General features: G+C 38.5%; 1 protein-coding gene across 1 annotated transcript; it reads left to right on the top strand.

Annotated features, from left to right (window-relative positions):
* The first annotated feature begins 433 nt into the window (after positions 1 to 433).
* On the top strand, positions 434 to 25,501 carry LOC139726018 (ubiquitin-conjugating enzyme E2 D2-like). The gene is made up of 6 exons (XM_071637098.1): positions 434 to 559; positions 19,067 to 19,130; positions 20,491 to 20,522; positions 22,309 to 22,386; positions 23,792 to 23,897; positions 24,567 to 25,501. The coding sequence occupies exons 1-6, from the start codon at positions 536 to 538 to the stop codon at positions 24,710 to 24,712; spliced, it is 450 nt and encodes a 149-aa protein (XP_071493199.1). The 5' UTR covers positions 434 to 535; the 3' UTR covers positions 24,713 to 25,501.
* The last annotated feature ends 2,462 nt before the right edge of the window (positions 25,502 to 27,963 follow it).

Raw genomic sequence — 27,963 nt, 5'->3', positions numbered from 1 at the left:
CTTTACCGATATTTTCCTCAGTCACTCTTTTTTTGAGGCAGCACAATTGCTGAATGAAACCTTGTTTTCTTTTCCATTTTGCTTTCTGGCTCTTCGCTTTTTTGTGTGATGTTATCTGTTAAAAATGTTTACTTACTGTTTATATTTCTTCTTCTTCTTTTTAATTACGCGCACACCCTCTCGATTTTTCTATCCCCAATTTGCTTATCACCAACTTTTAAACGTGTCCGTACGCGTGCGTTAGCTTGTTCTTCCGCGTCCATAGATGGTTAACTGTTGTACATGCATGTACGTTCGACAGTTCTCGCGATACGATCGAGTGTACAATATATTGTACGTACAAAAGTACAACCGAAACACGTACTGTACGTATGTACTGAGTATAGTAATTGATCACGAAGGGATTCAATAGCATAGCGGCCAGCCAAACGAAGTGGAGTGTAGCACGTAGTCTCTTTCTTGCCGAAATATCCACTCTATTTAGATTCTGGAAAGAGGAGGGAACGCCTGACTGACAGATTTCATCTCACACACAATGGCGATGAAAAGATTGAGGAAGGTTTGTAGTTCTTGTTTGTGAAATTGTTGCTTATAGTCCGGGCATGTGAATGAATGGCTGTTGAAACTTCTGCCGTTACAAATATACAGCAAGCGTTCAGTTCAATGCAATGCTGGCTGTGCTGTGAGCTGTGCTTGTTTACTACGGAAACGATCATTGACACTGTTCATATAATAGCAATGCTACGCATTAACTTGTATAACATGAATTGTATGGCATTATGGATGGGTTGAACCCATTCACTAGTTTTTGTTCCCTGCCTTACAACTGGATCTAGTCTTCACTACCCTTTTGTAGGTCTTGTTTGTTGTAGTGCAGTGTCCAGTGACCAGTAGATCTATACACAAGTAGAGTCTAGTGGCTAGTGCAGTGCCAGTGCAGTGGCAGTGATCAACACTGATACTTATGCCAAACACTGCACCGACTGAGCTAGCTGAGTTGAGTGAAAAGGCTCTGTGTAAATATTAAGTAACGTTAGAGTCTATAATTTAATGTTAATCAGAGAGGTGGACTCTATGAGTATGAGTGACTATGTATAACTGTTAGTGTTACAGTGTAAACTTAGAGTCTAACATGTATTGTTACATCGTTTACTAGTGCAGTGCAGTGTGTAAATTTTTCAGGGCAGGGCCAGGGCAACTGTTCTGGCCGCTTGTACTGTGTCTTGTGCATTAAACATGAGAATGACTTGGTAAATAGGCCTTGAACCTGAATCTCGATAAAGTGGGATGGGTGTGCGACAGTACATTTTTCATTATGTAAACTTTTAGTCTGTAGAACTACATGCATGCAGTCGCGACAGCGGCTGCATGTCTATTCCTTCGCAGACGTTATTTTTCAGCGGTGGGTGTGCATTTCCTTCATGAATATCTTTGTTAATCGTGGAAAACTAAAATATAAGGAATCCCCGTAATCTATGATAATCATTCAAAAATCGGTATGCGATTTTTTGTTTAATTACGTCAAAAACTCACCGAAATCCGTGGCTAAAGTCAGGTCTGTAAACGTCCGTACTGCTTCACTCCTCACCTGCGTGTTATTTGAATGGCATTCACTCTCCTACTTTTTGTATACTGCAACGTAGCTAGTCGGGGCGGAAGTGATGAGCTAGTCGGGATGACCCATAGAAAGGTCAAATCATTGCCGGCGCAGCACGCGCGGATACGAGTGCTGTAGCTTTACGTACGTAACACATAAAGCGCACGGGCGCACGGGGGCATGGGCGTATGTACAATGTAAAACACAACCACTTCCGGTTCCGCATGCGTGGTAGTTTGTGGATTTTGTGAAGCTCTCGAAGGAAAAGATGCCACCGCACAATCTACTCCGAAAAATTCAACAATAAGGTCTGGATACCAACAAAACGCCGAATTCAACTCAACCATCAGGAAAATACGCTGTAGGTGAGTGGTAAAAATTATCTTACTCTTAAAATCAAACAAAATAAAAGGCATTTTATGTGATTTTGCCGTCAATTGACCGATTCTGTGACGCGCTATGTGTATTTTTGGCACGGGCGCAGCCATAGTGGGTGTATCAGCCGACCCCCCCTCCGCACTCCCCCACCCCTCTCCCTACATTAGCACGCGCGCAGAATGAAAAACTGCTTTAGCCAATAGGCGTCTCGTACTGAGTGCGCGAATGCTTGGTAGTGCGCGAACCTTTGTTACAAGTGCGTGATAAACATGTTGCCCCGGGGTGGGGGAGAGCAGGGGGTTCGGCTGATACACCCACTATGGCTGCACCCTGTGCCGTAAAATGTCTGCTGCCCTCAACGAACCCGAATCGGTCAATAGTGACGATTGTTTACAACGTTTAAACACTAACACATGTCAGACCGCTGTGCTTCGCACAGCGGTCTGGTCAGGCTAAGTCTGTAGATGACACTTGACAGCTACTGTAGCGCTGGCTCTGTAGCAGGTGACATTAAAAAAGTTATAAATTTAGACTTCCATGTACATAGGATAGCCCTACTACATATCGACCAACGTCTTTTAAACCGACCGCGTATTCATTGGCGCACTAACGCTAGGACGCACTTCACTGCGCGCAAAGCACATAAAAATGGATTGGCTTTGAATGTTGATGACATAAATGTGTGATCTCTGTCCTGGAATGACTTGACTTTTAAATGTTAACTGCTGTCTGGAAATCAAGCCATGCATTTACGAGTACAAATTGTACAATTGTGTGTAGAGAATTGTCCATTCATGATGTGTGCATACATACTTGTACGAACACTCTCAACAGCGTGCCATCCAAGCCTACAGCTTGTATGGTATGACAAAGCAACTAGTGTACAGTAGGTAATTTGCCACGCGATTCACAGGACTGTGCCCTCTGGTGCAATTACTAGCTCCAATAAAATGATACTAGTAGTGTTTTGATATACCTTTGTGTACACTGTGCAACTTGTTCGTGTGTACAAAATATAGTACACTTGTAATGCAGTTCACATGATACACTGTATATGTACATGTATGTAGATTCAGGCCAATACCTCTGTGCTGGTTTATGTTTTGAACTGACAGGGGAATTGAAATGAAAGATAAGCAAATTTTATGTGGAAGCTTTCAACCTCAATTTTTTTAAGCATGCAAAGTCACATGCCAGCTGGGCCAGGAAGCATGCCATGATAGTCCAGAGCTTGCCTCTGTACCTTGCTACAAAAGCTGCCTGACAGCGAATCAGGCCACAAATGAGCTGTGCTGTATAGAATTTGTTATTTCACATTACAGGCTAATACAAATATATGTACCATATTTAATTCAAATAAATGACCAGCACATTGTACAAGTAACCCCTCAATGTTCAGCTGTTTTGCTAACACACACTTTTCATTCATTTGTTGATGCCATTCCAAGTATATAGTGTACAAACGTACCTTGGACTAGTCTTCAACGAGTTTACACTGTAAGAAGTTTGGTGATATTCATCTGCATTGTAGTCCAACACGACCAGTTAATACTGTTCTTGGTCATCAAAATACAGTATTACACTGAAAGAACTGATATTCTTCACTAAGTGTTTGATCAAACCTGATTTTTTTTTCTTGAATACAGTAGGCCTACATACTAACAGTGTCCATTTTACAAGGAATTTGATATTCAAACAGGTACAGGTTGTAATTAACAAAAGAATCCCCCATCAGAAGAAATTAACAAGTAGTACCAGTAATTAAGGAAACACAGTATATGGTGGCATACTGTACAAGTACACTCTATGTGCTAATTCTCCCTCTGAATACTTATTGTAGTTTTGTAATACCATACATATTGTTGGTGGTAGGCGTGCGGGAAGTGTGCTACAAGGGCACCTCATACCACAGGCATGCTTCAGAAGAAGAGATTAAACGTTCTGTCAACCTCCCCACAGTGATGAGCCACCATGGCATTGTCTGGTGCTTGTTGACACTGTATACAATACAGTAACATGCTCTGGTAAATCATGTATGAATCACCGAACAGTGTTGTGTAATATGCTGTGAAAAATTAACTGCGCAAAATTTCCTCCTTTAGTACTGTATTAGTACATGTACAATGTATCCTTCTTGAAATGAAAGAAAACATGAAATACACATGTATACGTATATATGTGCAAGGAAGGCTTAGAAATAACAATAATTTGATATGGATACATGATACTTTGTGTATTTAAAGCAAGAAACACAAACTTTTCCCTCAGAGGCAAAGCCATTCAGGCCATTGGAAGTTCATATTTTTGTAGGCAAGTTTTTTTTTTTTTTTTTTTTTTTAGATTTGTGTGTGGGATTACTTTCAGTTGTTTGGTTCAAATGATCATGAAAGGAAAATTATGTACACTGTACATTCTACATGACTTGTATGTATAAAGTCATAAAGAATATTTGAAATGCCACTTTGCTCATGTGTTGACAGCGCAGACATATCAGTCTATCAGAAGGGTTGTACTTGATAACTTGAGATAAGTCTGTATTGTCCCGTAATACAATTGTAGTAGGGGAAGAAAATTACCACCGTATGGCAATTTTCATGAAATTTCTGCATGTCCACCACACATGTTTTACACTTTTCAGGACATCATGTGTAAAGGGGTCAGCAAATTTTTCAAAAGTGAGCAATGAATTTTCAAATGAGGCAAAAAGGTTGGATGTATGAGTTATGTACGTGTGCATTTACACATTGTACACTGTACATGTACATTGTAATACCCATTGTAGTGAGTTACAGTCATGCTGTCATGTGCAGTGGAGTAGAGCCCTTTCCATTGCACATGGAGTTGTGATTTTTAGAATTATCAAGTTATTACTTTTGTTATTATTAGTTTCATTATTATTTTGTACCTTGTATTTGTTATTCTGACAGAGTAGAAGGCAGCAGTGCTGTTCTGCTCAGGACTGGAGATTTGATCAAACAATGTACTGTATACGCCATATATTTCGCGAGTCTAACTTTCCGCGAATCGGAAATTCCCAACGATTTCGCGAGTGGTTAAATTCACCATCGTGGAGTCCTGTACTGAACAGAGAAGTGTACAGTGTACATGCGTACGTCACATTCACATCAGGATCAGAGTCAATATTTTCGCGTGTCTTTAATTTCGCGAATAGCACCTGCCTTGCAAAATTTGCGAAAATAAAAACCTCGCGAAATATTTGGCGTATACAGTAATCCATTGCTGTGAAATATTTCTAGTGAAAAAGTGTGAACGACACAATCAATATTTTTATTGCAGGCAAAAGAATGCAGACTACAGTTTTATGCTTTCATAATGAGGTATCAAATATTTAAGCATATTATGGAGTGTGACGATTGAGGAAGTCAGGAATTTGGCACAAGAAGAAACAGGATAGGCAAATGAAGTTAAAAGCATTAGAATGAGGAAGGACATAAAGTTCTTTGGACTGCAGTTACCCTAACAGTGTACAGTAGTAATTTGTTGCATCATCCCAAGATGGTATGATGCATTTTGTGTGAGTATCCTACAGACTATTATACAAGTGATGTACAACAGTACATCTCCTGTAGGCCCTATTCTTTTAACAATACGCCCTATTAAAGTTTATTCAAACCCAAGCCAACCTAATTTAAAAGTGAATATACATTATTGAAATGAAAACAAAATAGAATTTCGATGGAAGTGCTCATTGAGTTCAAAGCAGTCTTAACACGTATTTGTATCATTTAAAATTAAGTACAGTTGAACCTCTCTTATCCGGCCTCCCTTTATCCAGATCTCTCTATTATACGGACGCAATCTCGCCGTGATTTTTTAAAAATAATTACGGGAGGAAAGGGGGATTCCCAACTCCTTAAAACTCCTACACAAACACACATGAAGTACATATTACTTCCAACATGATTAACATACATTACATCAAATTTCCTTCCAAATTGCTTACTTTCAGACATTTTAACATCCCCAAACACCCCCAAATCATCGCAAGAACATGGACAGATTATGTGCTCGAGTCCTCTCATATCGCATTGCCACATATAGGTCCATACACAGCCGACGATATGACTAGATAGACATGCATTGTTTCGAGTCATTGGCTGAGCAACGAATGATATTGAACACTCAAAATTTTGAAGCGTAGTTTCGTCGACTCGTACTGTTTATTTTCAAGATCTACTTGATATACATGTATTTCTTAATAATTATTTAGGTAAATTATCCCAAGAATTTATAAAAGAAAATGATTTCATTCTTGCAAACATGAACCTCTATTTTTGGGTCTGTTACTGAGTGTAACACTGAAAAGGTTGCAGTATACACATTACTATACGTGGTACGTACAATGGGCTACATCAGTACATGTGTATGTATACGTACATGTATAAAGCATTGAGTCTCCCATATCCGACCAAATCCCTTATCCGGATGAGCCCCGGTCCCGACTTGTCCGGATACGAGAGGTTCAACTGTACATAGCAGATACACATTTGTTACATGTACACGGTAACACAGGTCTGTATGACCTTTCGTACACTATGAAATATCCAATAGCAGTTCATGATTTGTTCCAAACATTTAAAAATATATTATTGATTTCCATAACATATCCTGCAATTTGGATTCTGTTGACAGGCCTGAAAGGAAATGATATGTTCACACTTTGTGGAACCTTTCTTTTCCTTTTTTATCACTGAGAGTACAGTGTAGTCCATACTGTACATTTATCCTACACATCACAAGGTCCTTTTTGATGCAACAACTAGAAATGATACTATTGATTTTGTGAGTAACCATGAAAAGGTCATGGCAAGCGTCATGAACCCCTACAATATGTAGGCCCAGTCTACAGCTGTACATTGTACCAATCAGTTTAATACTGCCTTCTCTGTATCTCGTGATCTGTGTCTCACAGACTTGCTCTAATTTGACACAATGGGACTCTAGACTCTCGATAGTTTTAAATATGCAAACTTAATATGGTGTACAGACGTGTACATGTATACATGTACAAATAGGTCTCACAGTACAGTGCACGATGATTGTACACCCATGGATACTTTTATTGTAGCATTCCCTTCTCTATTGTACCTATACACATATGTATTCCATTTCTTTAAGCTTGCAAGTCATGATCTACAATAATTTGCAGAACAAAGCGGGCAATGGGCTGCCATCTTGCCCTGTCAAACTGGGAAAGTGGTCCAAATTCTTGAATACTACTTAGTGCCAGAACCAAACCTACTGTATGCATTTCTGTGACAGAACTAATGTAACTTTCATAGCTTTAAATGCAGGTATATACTGTGTGCACTTACACTGTAGTTCCACCATTTTGTCCTGAGAAGGAAAATTCAAACTAAGCTGCATGAATTCCGTTTACTGAGGACACTTAACAAAATACGAAACTTGCAAAGGAGGAAGTGGGACCCAGTACAACACATGATTTAATCTCTGCTGCTGAATATTTTGACACTTCACTTCTCAATACTCAATTTCACTATTTAGATAGGAAACAGTACCGGTATCCTACACTGTACTTGTGCTGTACTGTGCTAGGGCATGTTTATGAATCGTTTTATGTGTGACAGAAGTTATGTAACGTTCATCTGTAGCTTATAAGTACAGGTACATGTACATTTTGTGTTCTGCACTTGTGCATTTTACTAATACATATTGTACTATGTCCAGAAAAATGAACTGCCTGCCCTTCTTTTTGATTACATTTGTAAGTTCCAGTTTGGTCTTGAACATGTCCGATGTACATGTACATGATGTTCATATTATGCAGTATTTGACAATATTTGCATAATGTACAGTATCATAAAGTTCGTGCATCCCTTTTTAATACCAATAGCAAATGTCACAAAATTTTGCGTGGTTGAAAAATAATGTCTCCCAACTTTGTGTATGATATATTGCAGTAAATAAACCTCAAGAGTTTTCACAAACGGAATGAAAAACTGGTAAAAACCCCATGTTGCTCAAGAGTACAGTATGTACGTACCCCTCTGCAAATAAATTCATTGGAAATCTCAGTTGGTATTAACCTCCACCTTGTCATAAAGAAGTTTTCAGTTTTATTATTTTGTGGAAAGGTCTGAATTACCCTCCATTACATACAATGTACATGTACCATAGCCTACGTTGTGAAAGGAATCTACAACTGTAATTTTGTGGGTTGCAATGGGACACACAAACTTCAGAAGTACAATGTACAGTAGAGTAGATGCTTCCTTGAAAGACTCTGACACTGTCTATAATCTGTGTCACTGTAGTGATAAATCAACTCAGTGGTTGATTGGTGTAGTGAGACCTGCTGATTCATATGTAAACATGCCCTAGCACACCACAAGTAAGAGAATTCCATTGTGAAAGTGAGTTTGAAGAAATAAAGTGTCAAAACACCCAGCGGCAAAGATCAAATCATGTGTTGCACTGGGTCCTGTAGTGTACAGTATGTATGTACTTCCTCCTTTGCAAGTTTTGTATTTTGTAAGTGTCCTCAGCAAGGGAATTCATGCAGCTTCACTTTGTAGATACCATAGTTTCATTTCTCTGTGTACTCTGTAGACTCTACAGTGTACATACATGTGCATTTGTACCTCTCATACACTGTAGTACGTAGATCCGACACTGAACTATGCTGTATGCTGTAAAAACATGCATTTGAGAAAACACTATGACTGCAGTGTACATGTATGTGCAGTGTATGATATACATGTACAATACTGTAGCTGGAACATGTAAAACAGTATACAATTTGTACACTTGTACTTGACAGGGCTGCCAACAACTCTCATGCATTGAGCTTGAGACTCGCGCATTTTGGTCCTTTCTCACTCTAAAACTTTATTTCATTTGCATGCATTTCTATTGATCTCACTCATTTTGACTCCTAAATTATAGCATTGGCCAATGGGAGTCTCACTCTCTACTAGTTTCCAGTGTTGGCAGCCCTGACTTGATGGTGTTTGATTTACAGTTAACTCTGCTTACATTGTCTGTAACAACATGCATTCAAGGAAACTTTGTGACCAGAGTGTGCTAGGCTTTGGTGCCATGTGAAAATATATGACTTTTGCTATGTTAATGGGTGTGTACAGTTCTGTATGAGGTGAGGATTTAGCTTTTAATGTTTTGCGAGATATTCAGAAACCACTCTATGAGATGTCAAAGAGCATGCAATTCTAAGGGGTATCAAAAGTTTATCTGATGAAAATCGGTTTTGAAATGGCTGAGATATCCAAAAACAAGGTTAAACAAAGAGATCCTGATAAAAGGCGTGGCCTGTCGCCTTTTATTATTATCACTTTTTTGGATATCTCAGCCATTTGAAAACCAATTTTCTACAAATAAACGTTGAATCCTTCTTAAAAGTACATGCTCTTTCATATTTCATAAGAGGTTTCTCATTATGCCACTTTATAGGAATGTTCAAAACATGAATCCCCACCTCAACCAGTACTGTACAGTCCCTTAAACAGAAGACTCAGTAAGTGCACTGTACAGTAGATACTGACCAGCATACTGTACACTGTGCATACATTTTGTGTGTACCATGCATTTTCTGGAAATTACTCTGTAAAATACTGTAAAAGTGGAAATTTTTGCAGTGTTGAAATTTTCGCGTATTTCGCGCAACCAGAAACTAGCGCGAAAATAAAAGTACACAAATATTTTTGCTTGCCATATGTTCCCGTGCGTGATGCCTTGATTCCGCGGAATTAAAAACACGTGAAACTCTTCTTACCCGGCCAAGCGCGAAAAATTAGTCGCGCAAAAATATCCACTTTTACAGTAGACATCAGAACATACGGTGTACAGCTGTATGAACTGAAACTTTCTGTATCTGGGGCAGAAGGGACAGCAAGTGGGCAAAGTGTGTAGCAGATTTCATACTTACGGAGAATTTCTTTTTCAAACATGTTCAGAAACATTGTTTCATCCCAATCAAGTTATTTTTGTTTGTTGAAAGCGAACAAGAATAATTTCTTCCAAACGCGTTGCACAAGGAGGCACATGTACAATGTACATGTACAAAAAGCTGTACGTTTGGCCAGTTGCAGCCCAGAGGCGTTTTCGCGGTGAGATTCACTCAATTCTGGGTGCACGATCTGAATGGATTGACCTCTAAAACATGATAAAGAAGCTTGACTTGATGTCATTTTTGCCATAGTACATTGTAGGGTGTAGGCCTACTGTACCTGCAACCACCATTTGTAGTATAGTCAACTTGAGTACAACATTGTATGATGTGGATCCACACTTCAACTAAGTGTATAAGAGCAGCATATCATCCCTGAGGTGACAAGACTTTGTATCTCAATTTGCACTTTTATATTCAAGTTGCATCTTTTGTCAGAGTAGAGCAATGCATGCCACGGCAACAGCAATTTTTGAATAAAAATCATACAAAAATATTGTGGATTGAGCTATTAACTCCCTCAGTTTTTCAGCATTGAAAATTGGCACATGTGACAGCTTATGTAGACTATGCAGATGTGCAAGACACAATGTGTTTTTGTGTGTCGCTTTGTATCAATGTGTTGCCATGGTAACAGCAAATTTAAAAAACATGCATAAATGTTGCAGTACAAACAGCTTCCGTAGTTTTTAAGTATATGACCTTCAATTCAGCTCATGTGACTCCAATAAGAAGGACATGCTCTGTACGTATGCAAGAGAAGTTCTGTTGTAGTTTTTTGTGATGTTCGATGATGCGTTACCATGGTAACAGCATTTAATTGATGAAACAGTGCAGAAATCTTGTGGATTGAATCTAACTTCCTTCAGTTTGGGTGGTTTTGATTGATTTGAAATGTGGTACTGCGATAAGGTTTACAGTAGCCTACAGTACACTGTAAGTACTGCAGATGTGCACTCTGAGACATACCAGTACAATGTATTGTTCATCAAAGGTGGATGATTTTCACATTTTCAGTGGGAATGCAATAGACTGTATGTACACATTTTATACATGTATTGTACAGTTGTACATGACCCTGATTATTACTTTCCGTAGTGAGTGCTGTTTGGCCGGAGAGTTGTTCACATTCAGTTTTGTTTCTGTTCTTGTTTGTGAGTTAATGAAAGCTCTTTATGCATGTTGCTTGAACTTGTATTCCCAAGGGCAAATTTACATTGTGCCCGTACATGCACCTGACTTTCATTTCAGCTTCATGGATACAGGGTGTGGAGTGTGAGAGGGGAATACCCTTTTTTTTTTTTTTTTTTGATGGGGTGGAAAGGTAAACAAAAGCGCTGTGCCGGTTTAAACAGAACGTCATAACACAGCTTGCTTGCCACTGTGTTCTACACTGTATCAATCTATTTGCACTGCAGTTATTGTCAAGTGGGTACACTATCCCAGCTATGGAGATCCATTAACTAGAGCCACACATTGATGAGATGTTTCTCTGCCGTATTACTGTTTGAAGAAACAAACATACAAACAAACAATCCTAGGCCTGTGACACTATATGCATACTATGATTCCCGCTTTAACTCTGTTATTGTATATTGTTGCTTTAGTGTCAGTTCTTGCAGTGTGAGATTATGTAATTTCATTGTATTGTTTACAATGACAGACTACTTAGAGTGCTGTAGTCATATGGTATGGTCTGTTGGTATTTTTTCCTCGAAAAGATCTGAAAAGAACAAAGAAAAGCCATCTTTGTGCTCTTCATTTAATACATGTATAAAATGTACAAATGTACGCATGTGTACATTCATGTGCGTTCATCTCTCCAAACCTGATACAAGTGTTATGGACTAAAGGCGATTCACTGAACTGCCACCATTCTGTAGCAAAAGTAAAGTTAGATGTGCCCTACATGTGCTATACAAAAGTGTGGCAGAAAGTGTACAATAAATCCAAGTGCATGTTCACTTGTGTCATATTGTACATTTATTGTATGTACAGGACGTGTAGGCCTACAATACATTGTGCACAGTATTTCTGTAGTGTCTTTTGCAGTACATTGTACATGTACATACACATTCGTATGTTGAAGAGCTCTACAATGTAATGATTTAGGAAACAATACTGTAATACGAGGAATGTTCGCGTGCATTTTAATTTCGCGAATTTCGCGAGTGCCAACATTCGCAAAATTAAAATGCACACGAAAGTTCTTGCCTACACAATATGCATTGGATACCCGTGGCAATTCCCGAAATTTTCATGCTGTGAATATATCGTGTTTTACAGTCACCTTTGTTGGCTCACAAGCAATATTTCTGTACACTCCAAGAGCACTGAAATAACCAAGGCATATGTACACGTACAATGTACAGTAATCAATGTGTAGCATACAGTATTGTGAACTGCAGTGTGTGTGTGTACAATGTACCATCAAGGAGGTAGAAGAACCTCCGTGGTACAATATTGTAGGCGTACATGTACATACAATTGTACATGAATGTGCATGGGGCACAATTTTTTGTTTTTGTTTATTTATCTATTTTTTAAAGAGTACACATTGTATACCGTTGTACATACATACATGTACAATGTACGTGCACATGTACTGTTCTCTACATTGGAGGCCAACAATGTTTATCGATCTATGCGAGCCATCACTTTTTGTAAATATCTGTGATGAATACAATACTGTAGGTGGTGCAACAGGCACATAGTGTATCTTGCTCACTCTCTCTCTCTCTCTCTCTCTCTCCATCTTTCTATGTGCCATGTGCTATCAAAACATTGGCGATCCAGCTTTCCTAGCTTTCCTATCTGTACAGCAGTAGCAGGTGATAGCTTGTGATGTTTTTTTTTTTTTTTAATGCCATTCTCAATCAATTGTCTGTTAGTCCGTTTTGTACGGATTTCACAAGAATACTGTACGATCTCTCTACTATCCTAGCGATACTGCAGTCAAAATTTGGAGCCTTCTAGAGCGATTTCGAAAAGCCTTGTAAAAATTTGATTGCTTGTCTACACTGTATAATACTGCTTGTGCTGTATGCTCAGATTTTGCCAAAGCAGACCCCGTCTGGCTGTGTTTTCATGGTAACCGAGTTCCCCTCCGATAAATGGCACTCTTTTGAATACCAAACTTGTACTACAGTGTATGTGTTATGTAATCACAAGTGTGATGAGCGGAAAAATGTGCATGTTGTGCAGTGTTTATCAATGGCAGTCGGTTTACGTTGGCTTATTGTTTTCATTAGTGGTTGATGACCTTCAGTGATTGGCTTCCGCAATGGCAAAAAAGCACTTCTGGAAACCTGTAGTGTTAATACTGCTGGCGAGCATCTTCGAATCTGCTGTATAGGAGGCTGTGAAACAATGCCATGTGTACAATCTGTAAAGTGCTTTCAGAACCTGATGGCATCAGATCACCTTTGCCGTCATACTGTATCATACGCTGAATACAAAGTATTTCGTGAGGTTTTTATTTTCGCGAATTTCGCTAGTCAGCTGCTATTCACGAAATTAAAAACATGCGAAAATATTGACTCTGATGCCAATATGAATGTGACGTACGCGTACACATTTCTCCGTTCAGTACAGGACTCCACGATCGCGAATTTAACCACTCGCGAAATTGTTGGGAAGTCCCGATTCGCGAAAATTTATACTCGTGAAATATATGGCGTGCACAGTATTCTGTTTGTTTATAGTGAGCTAAAAGGCTGCTCAATGCTGCTGGAGGAGGCTTCAGAACCTGACTTCTGCTTACAAATATGTAGTATACATGGGGTATCCCTTTCCCTCTATCTCTCTTCCCTTTGATTGTCCTGTCAATATTAGGTTGTCAAGATTTTACTTTCACAGCACTTGGTCTAAAAACAGGTGTAGTTTCCTAAATTAATTGAATAATGATACTCCTTTTTGTCCTTGATTTTGCAATAATGGGGGGGGGGGGGACGGGGGTCTTGAGGAAGGCTGTGGAATATACTGTATGCAGTATTGTCCATGTAAACATCTTGTCATTCTACCTACATACGGATGAAATTAATGACACCATCATCATATCACAGGTTGCTCTTCAGTCATGTTTTGATTTATGCTCTGTCATTTGGTTACTCTAAGGTGGAAGCAATTTGAGATATTGCAGCACCAACGCACTGATGTTTTGCATGGCTAATCAAGCAATTACCTTTGTTGATCTGTATGGACCTGTGGCATCCCTGCACTTGACATTACGTAGAGCCACTCTGCTTCAACCTCGTGCTCAGTGGTTCTCATACAACGTAGAATGTACAGTGTGTACACGTAGTGTATACCATTTGCAGCCTAACACTTGATTAGGATGTACACTTTAATACTTTAATTAGACACTGTACATTGTATGAGGCTTCTCTACTGGATCCTTTTCAAACCAGTATCTTTTACATGGCTGGCGGCACCGTACAAAGGAATACATACGGTGTCATCACTTTGGCCCCCCCCCCCCCCACTTTTTTAACCCGGAAGTATAAGTAAGTGGCACTAAAAAGAAATAGATAGAGATCTTAAAGTGTGAGGGCGGGCAGCTGAAGACCTTTTTTTTTTTTTTGCTTGTCAGCTGAAGAAAAAAGAAACCTGGAAATGGAAGGGGAGTGATGAGCTGAGGAACTTTTTTTTGTTGCTTGTAAGCTCATGAAACCCAGAAGTGGGCCCCCCCCCCCCCCTGCCCCCCACTTTTGAAAACGCTCCTCTGGCCCTGTTTATGTGTTTTTCTCTCACAAGGGGAAAACTGTCTGTATGCTTGTGCTCTGTATTACCAGCACTTCAGTCAGAGTAATTTCCTGAAATTGCTTCCACGGACCGTATTTGACCCGTAAAACCTAACCCTAAAGGTTGATGATGTAGACATCATTCCGTCGACTAGGCATTTAGACTGTCAGTATAACGTTACTTGTCAAGACTCGAGGCTGCCATAGATTTTGATCAGTCAATCATCATATTATGGCAGGTCTAGCCATTAGCGAGAAGGGTAGTGTAGATTTGGCTGGTAGGCATTAAATCATTTGAACCATTCAACGTGCATATAATAATTTTATTAGTGTTCATGACGACTATATTGCACCACCAAAGTTAAATATTATGTGCAGACAGATTTGGGTCCAAAGTTACAGCAGAGACTGAGTAATTCACCTCGACCACAGTTAAAAAGGACAAGTTCACCTTTGGCTAATATATATGTGAATTGAGTGAATACAGCAATATTACACTTTATTGAAAGTGGGAGGAAAATCAGACAATCTCTTCAAAAGTTACAAGTTTTGGAAGTTTCACTACCGTCATCACTGGATGAGAAAGACTGCTACATTTTGTGATGTCACAGGCATAGAACAATGTAAAGAAAATATAAAGAAAATTAAACATTCATGGTTCATCATCCCTTAAAGCCTTAGACCCTGGCTACACCATTACCTACAATAGGTGCTACTAACATGCATCCTCTTTTTGAAAGAGAAGGGATTTTCATTTTCTTCTGTAACTCATGATAAAATGTGGGTGAGAATAGTGCAGAGGGAAGTCATATCATGTGACATGGCATCAGACATAGATATTAAGGTACTTATCATTCTATGCTAATTTCCTGAAAATTCTCTGTATCGCATACAGTTTGTAATGAATTAGTGCATGGCGCACACTCTAAATTGTGTTTTATTCAGCCAATTTGTGTTACAGTCATATGCACTTCCTCATTTGGTTGCACAACTCGTTTGTGTAGGAAACTTCTTCATTTTGATCATACAATGTAGTCATTACATGATGAGATTAGGTAACTTTCTGTGTCGTTTTCTTCTCCTGTGAATTCTCCTGTTACGTGAAAATCAGAAAAGACAGTTACATTCCTGAAACATGTGGGGCCCCATATGTCATAAAAGATGTTAGGAAAGCAACTTTTGCTGGAATGGCAAAGTCCCATAGCAACAGCCAATCAGGAAGCTGGATTCTTGTCGTTACTATGACAATTGCCATCCCAGCAAGAGTTGCTATCATATCAACTTTTTATGAAAAGGGGCCATATTGTCAACCATGATGGTGAGACTGAGAGCATGTTGGAGTATTTGGAAAGAAAGATATTCAGACAATCTTGAGTAAAATACAACTGTATGTACTTGTAGCTCTGCAGTATTGCACTTTATAGTGTAGTGTCCATGTATAATGCAACAGAATACACAGACACGCTCATGTGTCACTAAACATGGGTAATAGCAAAAGCAACTGGGAGTATTGTACATACAACTATATGTAAGACCGAAAAAGTTCCCGGAACATTATGTACTCACTCGTATCTCTGGGATGTAACATCATAGTGTGGATCATTTTATGCTTTTGCCCTGAAGGGTGCCAGCGGTATTATGTCTTTCCTCTCTTTTGTTTTTGTTTTGTTTTCCTTATAATTTGCAATGTGGAGAATAAGGCAAAAGTCAGAATGATAGTCCTTGGGTACAGTAGGCACAGCGTACACATAAAATTTTGTATGTGCAACTAATGCACAGTTACCAGGTACAATATATACAAGTGCTTGTGCTTGGCATTCGTGTTTAAAAAACGTTGGGTGTATCGCTGCATTACGATCGGATTCAATACATTTTAGTGTATGTGGGTACACAGCACTGGGCACTCTGTTGAATGGGATACAGGTACATTTGTAATCATGTGGTATTCAAACTACACTTTATAAATACGAGTAGCATTATGAAATTTCACCACTTAATGAATGTGTGTCTTGTAAATTTATGTGGGGCAGGTAAGAAAAGTTGAAAGTGGTTTTCTTTTATAATAATATCACATGTGCGGTCTCCTTTTGGCTGCATTCCAGCTCTTCAAGTGGACGTTTTAGAGCAGTAATTGACAGTTCTGCTGGCATAGAAGAACTACATTTTGGTTTTGATACATGTACAAGTGATGTACGTGTATGAGTGTACAACAAATACATGTGTTGAACCAGTAAATTTTTTAACAGTGGATGTAAGAATACAGCCTTTTGAATGCAAACTTGTGTATTAATATTAAAAGAGTGGTACAGTATTGGTTTAAGGTGAGGATTCAGCATTTAACTTCTTGTGAGATACTAAGAAACCACTTAATCAAATGTTAAAGAGCATACAATTCTAAGAGGAATTAAACGTTTGTTTGATGAAAATCGCTTTTGAAATGGCTGAGATGTGCAAAAACTATATTAAGTGACTCAAAGCGATCCACCTTTGATTAGGATCAGTTTGTTTTAGGTGCATTTTGAATCTGAGCCATTTCAGAAACAATTTTCATCAAATAAACTTTGAATTCCTCTTCATAAAACTATACATTGTATGCTTTGTCATATTTCGTAAGAGGTTTTTCATCATCTTAAAAAAATCCTCAAAAATGTTGGAAACCTGAAACCTCATCTTAAATGAACTATACCCAGCTATACCATCCCTTTAAAGGGGAAGGCTAGTAACTGATCAGTGGGAATCAGTGGAAATGCTGGGAGATGATTGTTCCAATCCTTATGGGATTCATTCAAGAGTTCATTGTATATCTATCGTTGTGTGAAAATGATTTGCTTCAGAACGGTCTCATATTCAAGTAATGTGCAGATTAATGCTCCGTCACTGACCAGGGACGCTAACCTGGAAGCATTAAACTGCACATTACTTGAATATGAGACCATTCTGAAGCAAATCATTTTCACACAACAATGGATATACAATGAACTCTTGAATGAATCCCATAAGGATTGGAACAATCATCTCCCAGCATTTCCACTGATTCCCACTGATCAGTTACAATTGTACTAGCCTTCCCCTTTAAAGCTAGACTACAATGTTCATGTACTGTGCATCATGTAGTGTACACTGTAGATGATGATGCATTGAAGTCTAGATTGGCCAACTAGACATCACAAAGTGATAGGTATTATTGTGTGTAGTAAAATTTTCCATGCGTATACAAGTGCCCTCACAATTTCACAGATCCATGTGGAAAAGAGAAAGTGAGAGTTGCGTCTCATGAAACTGGTGTTTTTGTTTTATCTTTGTTATTGTTTGTGACCACAGTCTACTTACACTTTGTGTATGTGTGTGTTTTATACTACCATGGGTTGCATCACATATTGGGGTGTGTGGTTTGAAAGCATTATCTCTGCAGATATTATTTGCTTCGCAAGAAACACAGTTGCTGCATTCACACTGCAGATACCATCAGAGTTTGGGAAGGTGTTTTTCTCTCAAAGAGTGATGTAAGAAATACATGTATGCTAGAACCATCTGCACTGTGCTTATAAAGTCTTGAGAAACTCCCAACATTTGAGAATTCTTGATTGACAGTTAATATCCATGTGGGAGGAAGGGGAACAAGGGTAGGGTGAAAGTTGATGAAAGAGTTTCTACTGGAAAAGGGGTGCACTGAAGTTGCTGGTACATGTACATACAGTGTATGTCCAATAAAGGAAATATCATGCATCTCATGCACCACATATATTTCAAGAAATTTTCAGCTAATGGAGACTATTTCCCCTTTGGTGTAGAAAGTATTTCCTGGAAGATTTTGTGGGATTTCATTTTTTTTTTAATGAAAACTTTGCATTCCCTCAACTTGTTGCTGACAAATGTGTGAAGGGTAGTGAAGTCACAAACTGTTGTACTTTCTCATCAGGCAATAGTAGTGCTGAAACTTTCAAAATTCATAACTTTTGAATAGATTGTCCAATTTTTCCTCAAACTTCACTTCTGTTTTCTATTAATATCGCTGCATTCACTCAATTCACACATGCATTTGGGCATCATTAGAAAGGTAGACAACCTGTGATCGGAGAGGAAATTAAGAATGCTATTTTTCACATACTCCAAGCCACAGGTATTGAAAGAGAAATGATGATATTCAACGGTGATTTTTACGTTTATAGTGTCACATTTGTACTTTCTTGTCTGCGGCTGCCCAGCTTTTAAGAGGCCAGGTTTAATCTGTGTTCATACATGTACAGACATACATGTACACTAAACCACGTTGCAGCCAGTTTTAGCCAAAAGTGTTCATTTTCACGTCACTATTATGGTTGTTTGTACATATATACCATCACAGTATATTTGAGGGACAAATTTCTCATCTTTTTTCCCTTCTCTCTGTCTTGTGTATTTCAGGAGCTTAGTGACATCAAGAAGGACCCACCTGCAAACTGCTCTGCAGGCATGGAAAAGGAAGACAGTGAGTACAATACAGTAGTTTGTTGGTGATTAAAGTGCAAGAAGGTCATAACCTCAATGCACTGTCTGTTTTGCTGCTGTTTTTGGCACCTGTTTTTGTTCAGTTTTTTTTTTTTTGAAGTGAAAATGCCAGTTTACTTTGATACTTGAACTCTCCTGAAGAGTAAGGATGGGAACTTTTCCTGCTATACTTTAACCCTAACTAGGCCGGGCTATTTAGGGAGATGATGGAGCGGGGGGGGGGGCTCCCAGGCCCCCCCTCCAGATCTCGGCCGTCGACCGCGCGATCGCGACCAAAATTGGCACACACATTGCCTATGATGTAATCTAAAGTACCATGAAGTTAATTTTTTCAAAAATTATCATTTACACTAAATTATGCTAATTTATGCATAATGATGCATGAAATCAGACAATTTGGTATAAATCACTAAATAAAGCTCAAAACAGGCACATTTTTTGTGTAAATATTCTTTTTAGTGTCCTTAGCAAATGTAAGAGAAAAAGATTGTGCAATCAGAAAAAATTTCCTAAGTATTTTATTGTTTTTTAAATTTCTTATGTATATCTTTGTTTTGTCGACTTTATGTTTTTCATTGTTTTTTCGATGAAATTTGTCCGCGACATTATTCCGAACAAGAAAATATGTTATTAATTGATTTTAATCAATAAAACCCCAAAATAATCATGCTTTTATGAAATTTGCCTGTAAACACAGTTTACATAGAAATTGTACACAAATTCACGTTTTTGAGCAATTTTTGGTCTGACATGCACGTGCATATTTATGCGCAACTTCAGAACCGCGCGGCCGGGCATCGCAAATTTGGTGTCAAAAGATGCGGGAGACTCAAAAGAAAAAAGTCATGAAACGTCGTGGCGATAGCTTCTTGCGATAGCAATACATCAAGCGAAACGTCGAGGGGGGGCGCCCCCCCCCCCCCCCCCCCCCCCCCCCGGCCTAGTTAGGGTTAAACAGGAACTTTTTAAACAGGAACTTTACCTTGGCCATGTAAAATAGCAATGGGTAGAAATTTACCTGGTAAAGAATGTTCCCCCCTCTTCCCCATCTCCAATATCAAATGAGAATAATGGTAAAAAGGGGGGGGGGGATGTGCAAAGTTGTGGTTACTGTGTAACGGGATGTGATGACTACCTTATACCACGATTCGCAACAGTCATGTTCATTTTTGCAATTGCCCATTAAGATTAATGTTCAGTGAGGTACATGATGGCTGAGTGGTCAGTGAAATCTTTTATATTTTCACACCATTTCATAGCTTTCTAGTCATCTTCTGCATTATTGATTTGAGTGCAAGTTTGAACGCTTATTTTTGTTCTACAATTTCCTTCTTTTCCAGTACTACATTGGACTGCAAAGATAATGGGTCCAGTAAGTATCAAGTGTTATGATTGTGCTTGTTGCTGTTGTTATTGTTTCTGTTTGTTTGTTAGTTTGTCTGTTGGAGGGTTGCATGTTTTTATGAGTGCAGCTACAAGGTATACTGTAACTCTAACCAGGGAAGGCTCCTCCCTGGTCTAACTGGAGGATGGGAATGGGGACTTAAGGAGGAAATCCAGTCCAAAAACAAGTTAGTCTGATGAAGAAAAAAGAAGAGTTAAATCTTAAGAGTTCAACAGTAAAAAACTTGACTGAAATCGGATGAAAAGTAAGGAAGTTATGAAATTTCGCTGGTTTCTGCAAAACAGTTTGTGTACAGTGGATATGAATACATGCAAATGAGTGAGCTGACCATGTCGTAACCTCACAATTTTCCATTAATCGTGTAAAAAAAAATGATGAAAATTCAACGTTTCTGTCAGTGAAGTCTGAAGTTATCCCTAGTTTGATAACTTCAGAATAGTGATCGGTTAGATATATCAGGGTTTGAGCCTCGGGCATAATTGCGTTTGAATGAAAAACTTGAAATGTAAAAATTTTATGTACAAACTATATATGGCACATTGTGAGGGGATGACATGCTCATTTTTCCATTTGCATATTCATATTGACCGTCCAAGAACTGTTTCCTCAAAAATTAGCGAAGCTTAAAAATGTCATAACTTGTTTATTTTTCATCCGATTTTGATCAAAATCTTACCGTTTAACTTGTAATATTTTTTTCTTTCTTATCTGACTAACTTATATTTGGACTGGATTTCCCCTTTAAGCTACTGTAGCTTTGGCAGTCTGTTGTGTTACTTCATTTTATTTTTTGTTCTCCTTGTTTTCTTACAATGTATTTCTCTCTATCAGCTTGAATCAATTGTGGTAAGGTCTGATTAATGTGCTTGAGTCATATTTCCATTTGAGGTTAATCTTTCACCAGAAGCACAATATTTGAGATTGGTAAGCTTAGACCAGTATCTCTTCTATAGGGAGAGTTGGTATTGATTTGAACCAAAGATAAACTCTACATTATACAGTGCTTGTGATTGTGTCAAACCCTGTCACTGGCTCTGGCTCTTGAAATTAGGGGGTTCCTGCATTTTTTTTATTTTTTTTATTCATGCAACGCATAAAATGCCAGTATCTGTTGCTGTAGGGCCAATCCATAAGTCACAGGATACTGAAAAACCAGAAACATTCACAGCATGGAATTATGTGAATTGAAGCCGTTGACCTTTCTTTTTTTTCTTCTTCTTTTGTTTTGCGCCATGAAACTTTCACGAATTGCTGTCCATATAAAAAATGTACCTCTAGATCTAGCTTTGATAAGATGAATATCTAGTGTGCAGTATTTAGGGGCTTTTATTAAACAAAACGAAATATCGTGACAGTATTGGAAAGTATTTGTTTTGATGCCTGTTAAACAGAAATGCCTTCAATTTGGAAGTGCAGTTGTAATCATATTAGATAGTATGCTAGGTCCAACTGTTGCAGCAATGGTACAGGTCAATACAATACTTGCATGGTGTACAGCATTGTACTGGCATTCAATGCGCTGTGATGACAAAAACTTTTGTGAACCTCTTCTTCTCACAAGTCTTGGCTGCTTGCGAAATTAGTAAAAGTTTCGTTAACCTGAAAATGTATGTTTTTACAGTAATTGTGAAATCTTGTGCGAATTGTTATATGACTCGTATGGCATGTGTCAGAAACATATTCATTTAAAACACATGAGCATTTCAATGCGTGTTGTTTAATCTGTCTTGTTTTCCTCATTAAACACCTACAGAAAGACAGTCCTTATGCGGGAGGAATCTTTAGTCTCAACATCATCTTTCCGTCAGAATACCCTTTCAAACCACCAAAGGTGAGAGTGAATCTGGTGTTTGTCACAACATACGGCATAAGAGAAAGATAAAAAGGGTGCATTATTGAATGCTACAAAATTTGATTTATGATGGATGTCCACTGCTGAAAGAAAGTTTAGTTCATGGTATTGTAAGTAGTGAATTAAATCCCCTCCATCTCTTTTGGCTTCTCGCAGTTCTGAAATGGATGGTACAGTTCTGGTTTAGACGGAGCTGCAGGTTTCCAACTTTTTTGTATGTGTACTGTACGTTTGTGAGATGATGAGAAACCTCATATAAATATGAAATAACATGTAATTTGTTAATGAGGAAGTCTTGAAATGACTGAGATATCAAAACAAAGCAGTCCTAGTGAAATGCGACAGGCCACTGCTTATCAGGATCGCTTTGTTTTTCCTTGTTTCTGAATATCTCGGTCATTTCAAAACTGATTTTTCATCAAAGAAACTTTCAGTTTCTCTTAGAATTGTATGCTCTCTAACATTCCATAGAGTGGTTTCTAAATATCTCACAAAACGTTCAAAGCTGAATCCTCACCTCAACCCATAGTATGCCATAGTATACCATTCCCTTTAACCCTTTTTGTGCTTTGAGTGCTGACTAGTACAGAAAATCCCTAAGCGGTGTGTACATTGTCCAAAGTCCATGGCGCAGAAAGGATCAACCAAACAGTCATGTCAGGAGTGACTTTTATGTTCATGGAAGTGAATCTATGAGATGAATATCAAATTGCAGAGTGTAGAGGACATGTGAAAGTTTTCTATTAGAGCACTGTCAATTTCAACCAGTTGCCAACACCAGATCCATACATGGCTGCTTTTGTTTCTGCCTACGCCCACTCTGTGCATGTTTGGATTCCTACATACATTGTAGTGTTGAGCCGTGGCAACATCAGAGATATGAGAGTGTCATAATGCATTGAACACTGTGGATGGCTACATAGCAATCTTCACAGAAGCATTGCTTCACAGAAAAGACAGAATTCTATTTGATATTTTCCGGCATTAAAATTAATGTGCTTGCCCGATCCAGTGGAATGTACGGCCCACGCTTTAACTTACACAGGTATGTGCTCATATGAAACACTGCTTATACAGTGTAGTTCTAGGGCAGATGCTCTCACACAAACACACACTTCTACCAAAGAAGCAACACTAATGAAGCAAACAATTCAACTTGTGCAAAACAGGCTGAGAAATGTAAATGATATCGAGAAAACTCGTGATATTTGTGCAGGTTATAGAACTAGCACAGGTTATAGAATTTGCGCTAGCCAAAAGTATTGTGAATGTGCGAAAGATTAATGTACTGTTAATACTTCTGCATTTACAGTATTAGTCATCATGCTCCGTTCGTGTGCAATGCTCATACCCTCTCATTTTTTTTTTCTGTCCACATTCACAGATCAGCTTTACGACAAAAATCTACCATCCGAACATAAACAGCAATGGCAGCATCTGTCTGGACATCCTACGCTCTCAGTGGTCACCGGCTCTCACGATATCGAAAGGTAAGGAGAGATTCTTATTTCTTTGTGTGCCACGTAAGCACGCCTGACTCAGTCGACGGCGTGCTGAGGTCACATATTCTGCTCAAATGCAAAAACCCGCCAAACCGATCGATAAATCGCCAAATGTGATGGTACAAAGCGTTTCTTACGATTCCATTCCTGTCACTAAAAGTTATATAAATTTGAAAAGAAGAATGTTTTTCAAGAGCATGGCTTTGTTGCTGTCTCAGAATAATGTGTGCACAGAGGGGATTTACACCTAGCACATAAAAGTTTAACCTTGTCTGCTCTGCTGTAAAAGTGGAAACCTTTTGGCATTTACTTTTTTTCACTCGGCCAATTTCAAAGAACTTCACTTGTTTGTAATTTTCTTCTATATGACAGTATTTCAATACATAATTCAGTATTTCCCAATGATATTCACTATGCATAATTGTGCACTTCTTCAAGATTGCAAACCTTGTGAAAATGCCCTCTTCGATAAATATCGAATGTTTGATTGGTATGCGATATGATGAATAATGAAAACTGGCTGTATCATCACCGCTTTGAAACAACAACTATTTTACGTATGCTCTCCCATTATCATTTCAAATTTGATATCCAGATATTACCGTCTGGTACTTTGTGATGGTGTCGTTGTTTTCTTGTTCCCATCCCCCAACACAGTGTTGCTCTCGATTTGTTCGTTACTCGACGACCCGAATCCCGACGACCCGCTGGTGCCTGAAATAGCCAGAATCTACAAGGTTGACAGGGAGCGCTATTGCCGGCTAGCTAAGGAATGGACACAGAAGCACGCCATGAGCTCATGACCGGACATTGCGTCGTTTCTCTCCCGTTTATGTTCCTTCTTTTCCCCCTTCTCTCTCATCATCATTGAAAACAAATTCTTGCAGTGTGTTATTCGGACGAGTCGAGATGGAATCGTGTGGGTGATTTTGATTTACTAATCAAGAGTTTATTAGGCACAGAACAAAACAAAAAAGGATCACATTTCATGAGAATGAGACTGGAAAAAAATGGACTGCAAGCGTGTGACTTCAGTCCATGGTACAGATTTTTGTTTTTTATGTTTTTGTGCTTGTCTGTAGTACGTTTCTTTGTCCACCTTTCATTGAGAGACTTACCTTGGGTATTCCAAATATGATACCTCTGACAACTTTGTGTTTACTGGAGGTGAAATGGGTACAAGTTTGCTTCTTTATTCACTGGTTGTTTTTTGTGTGGTAGAAATGCTGTATACCCAAGAACTGAAAAACTGTTGCAGGTATTGAAACAGGGCATTTCATCTTTCCATTAGTGATAGTCGTATCTAATGTATGGAGACTGTCTGCCCCTCCCCTGAATGTGACACTAGTAATATTTCTATAAAGTCGCAGTACTTTCATGGCGAAGCCGATTGATAAGAACGACGGATCTGTGTGAAATGTCATGTGGCAATCAGCATCCCATTTCTTATCACATGTTTTGTAATTTTATAAAAAAAAGAAGATATTTTGCACCCCTGTATTCTGTGCCATACAGAGTGCTTTGCGGCACAGCATGTATGCTGGATGATGATGGGCGACCTGTTACACCTCCTCCTGTTCCCCCCCCCCCCCCCCCCCAACATACACACAAAAGAAAAAGGAGATTAATGAAACTCTTCAGTGTAAAATGCTGTGTGAAATATGTTACAAAATTTGGCATTATTTGCTGTGGAAATGTGCCATTTTTTTTTTTCCTCTTGGAATATTAGTAAACAGAATGCTAGAGAAAGAATGCCTTTTTTTTTGTGAAAAAAAAAGGATTTTTTCCCCCACATTGTGTATGCAAACTGCTTGAAAACATGAATTCACTATATATGACAGGGACACATTTGCTATTTTCTCTTTTTACGGCCAGAGTTCTATTTGCTGTTATTGCATAAATCTATTTGCTGTAGTTCGTTAAAGAAGAGTGAAAGACTTTCGTAAATGTATTTATTGTGAGGTGAAGCTATGTAGAGCATGGAGACTTGCGCTGAAATGTATGAAGAAAAAATGCTTACATGTGGTACTCTGTTCATTTGATCTTTAAGCACTCAAGAGAATTATTTTCATGAAATGTGCATATCCTATGTATATTGCAAAATAGTTTGCATCACTTATCAACAGGTAGAACAATTTACTGTGTATTGTTTTAGCCAACCACTGTACGTCTTAATCATCACATGTGTTGATTGGGAAGGGTTTTTGACTGAAAAATGTAACAGCTGCATGTAGCTTTAATGGATACAGCAGTCAGCTCTGCTACATATCAGTTGGAGAAAGAAAGAAGACTGTGAGACATATTTCCCAGTGAGTCAACTTAATGCAAGCAGTGACATTTACACCGATGTGCCATTCGCGCGTTTGGCTAATGTGCATATTCGCTTAATAGTAATTTTGAAATTGATCTAGCGCAGATTTGCTCCAACTCTTAAAAGAGTTCATGTTCTGTAGATTACTCTTATGAACTCTTCAAAACATGCCTATGGCACATTGAGGTGTCACGATGTGTTATTTTCTGAGATAATGACTCCATTCTTTTGGATAACTATATATGTGTCATATTTCTTGGTGTTTTTATATTCACAAATTCTGCAAATTATTCGATATTTAAAGAATTGACAACTTGGGGAGAAAGCATTCCTCGTGTGACATCAGTGTGTCATATAAAGTGGCCGAGATGACAAATTGCTAATCGTTATATCTTGAGAAGGAATGTTACCTTTTTTTTCATTCTTTAAGTGTGACTCTGATCCCAAATTAAATCATAGAAACTCTCTGACAAGTCCCAATTTAGGAAATATTTTACTAATTAAATATACTATAAATGTGGACATTTTCACAATGTGGAAATTCCCACACATTTCACGAGACACGAAACTAGCACAAAAATAAGATACATGAAGTTCTTTGCTTGCAATATGTAATAGTATTTTATCTTTTGATTTCACCGAAATAAATACATGCAAAATTCTTCTTACTGGATTGAGCGCAAAAAAAAAAAAAAAAAAAACCTACACAAAAATACCACTTCTATGGTATGGTGTATCCAGTACTTAGTACAACTAATATCCCATCAGTCATGGTGTCATGCAAAAAAGAACACTTGCCTTCGTTTGGGCGGCATCAAAGCGCCGATTGTTCATCGTGTTCGAACGACAAAAGCCAAGCCCATCCAATATTGTGGGGCACTTTTAGCACCACATTATGGCAGGAAAGAGACGTATACAATGTCCAAAGAGCAGTAGCACTTGCAACAACATCGTTGTCAACTTTGCATACATCAAACTATTATCCTTGTAAACATGCTGTCTTGGATGTTGATGTAAGATTGACTGCATTAGTACCTTTAGGCTTCAGATTTGATCAGACTTGTTGATGTAAACCCCAAGAAAAATGTGGCAGTGGTGTGAACATTATACTCCTTTGGTTTGTAGAACTTTACATCTTACGTAAACTCTTTTCCTGCTTGAAATATGAACTTGGCACCTGTAAATGTCAACGTGGCTAAAAATGCAAGAAAATCTACTGTAACGAAAGAAGGCCATGTTTCGAGAGGTAAACTCCCTGAATTTATTGATTTTTCAGACTTAGGATTTGTGTCAATAGTGCAGCATTAATGGGTCAGTTTTCATCTTAGTGTACCTTTTCCAGTCATACACCATCGACTGTCATAGAGGTATGTAATCTGTAATTTTTATGAGATAGCCTATGCCTGATGGGGATGGATTTTGCACTCTTTCGTGGGCAGAATATGTCACTTTTTGCATCCAGGTGAGAGCAGGGTCACCACTGCTACCTGAAAATTGTTATAACTGTAGATGGGACTGGGACTGTAGGAAGCAAGGAACCCCTTTGTGCACATTACAGCTAAGTTAAATATAATCTTGTGTGTTTGCGTGTGTATGAGCGTGTGGGTGTGTGAGTGTGCTTTACGAGTGTTCTGATGAATGAAGGGGTGTACTGTACATTGTAAATTGTAATGGACTTTGTCACTTGATGGTGGCACCATTTCAGATGACTTCAAAAAATTTTTTCATAGAATGATATTCATC

This window comes from Diadema antillarum, unplaced genomic scaffold, assembly GCF_040938485.1.
Source record: "Diadema antillarum isolate AM-2024a unplaced genomic scaffold, OU_Dant_1.0 seq00000070_RagTag, whole genome shotgun sequence".
Classification (NCBI taxonomy): domain Eukaryota; kingdom Metazoa; phylum Echinodermata; class Echinoidea; order Diadematoida; family Diadematidae; genus Diadema; species Diadema antillarum.
Note: the sequence above shows the minus strand (reverse complement) of the source record. Positions and strands in the feature narration are given on the sequence as shown.

Coding starts and splice junctions, on each gene's coding strand:
- LOC139726018 (XM_071637098.1), top strand. CDS start 536: ATGGCGATGAAAAGATTGAGGAAG. Junction 560..19,066: donor CGATGAAAAGATTGAGGAAG/GTTTGTAGTTCT, acceptor TGTGTATTTCAG/GAGCTTAGTGACATCAAGAA. Junction 22,387..23,791: donor ACCCTTTCAAACCACCAAAG/GTGAGAGTGAAT, acceptor CCACATTCACAG/ATCAGCTTTACGACAAAAAT.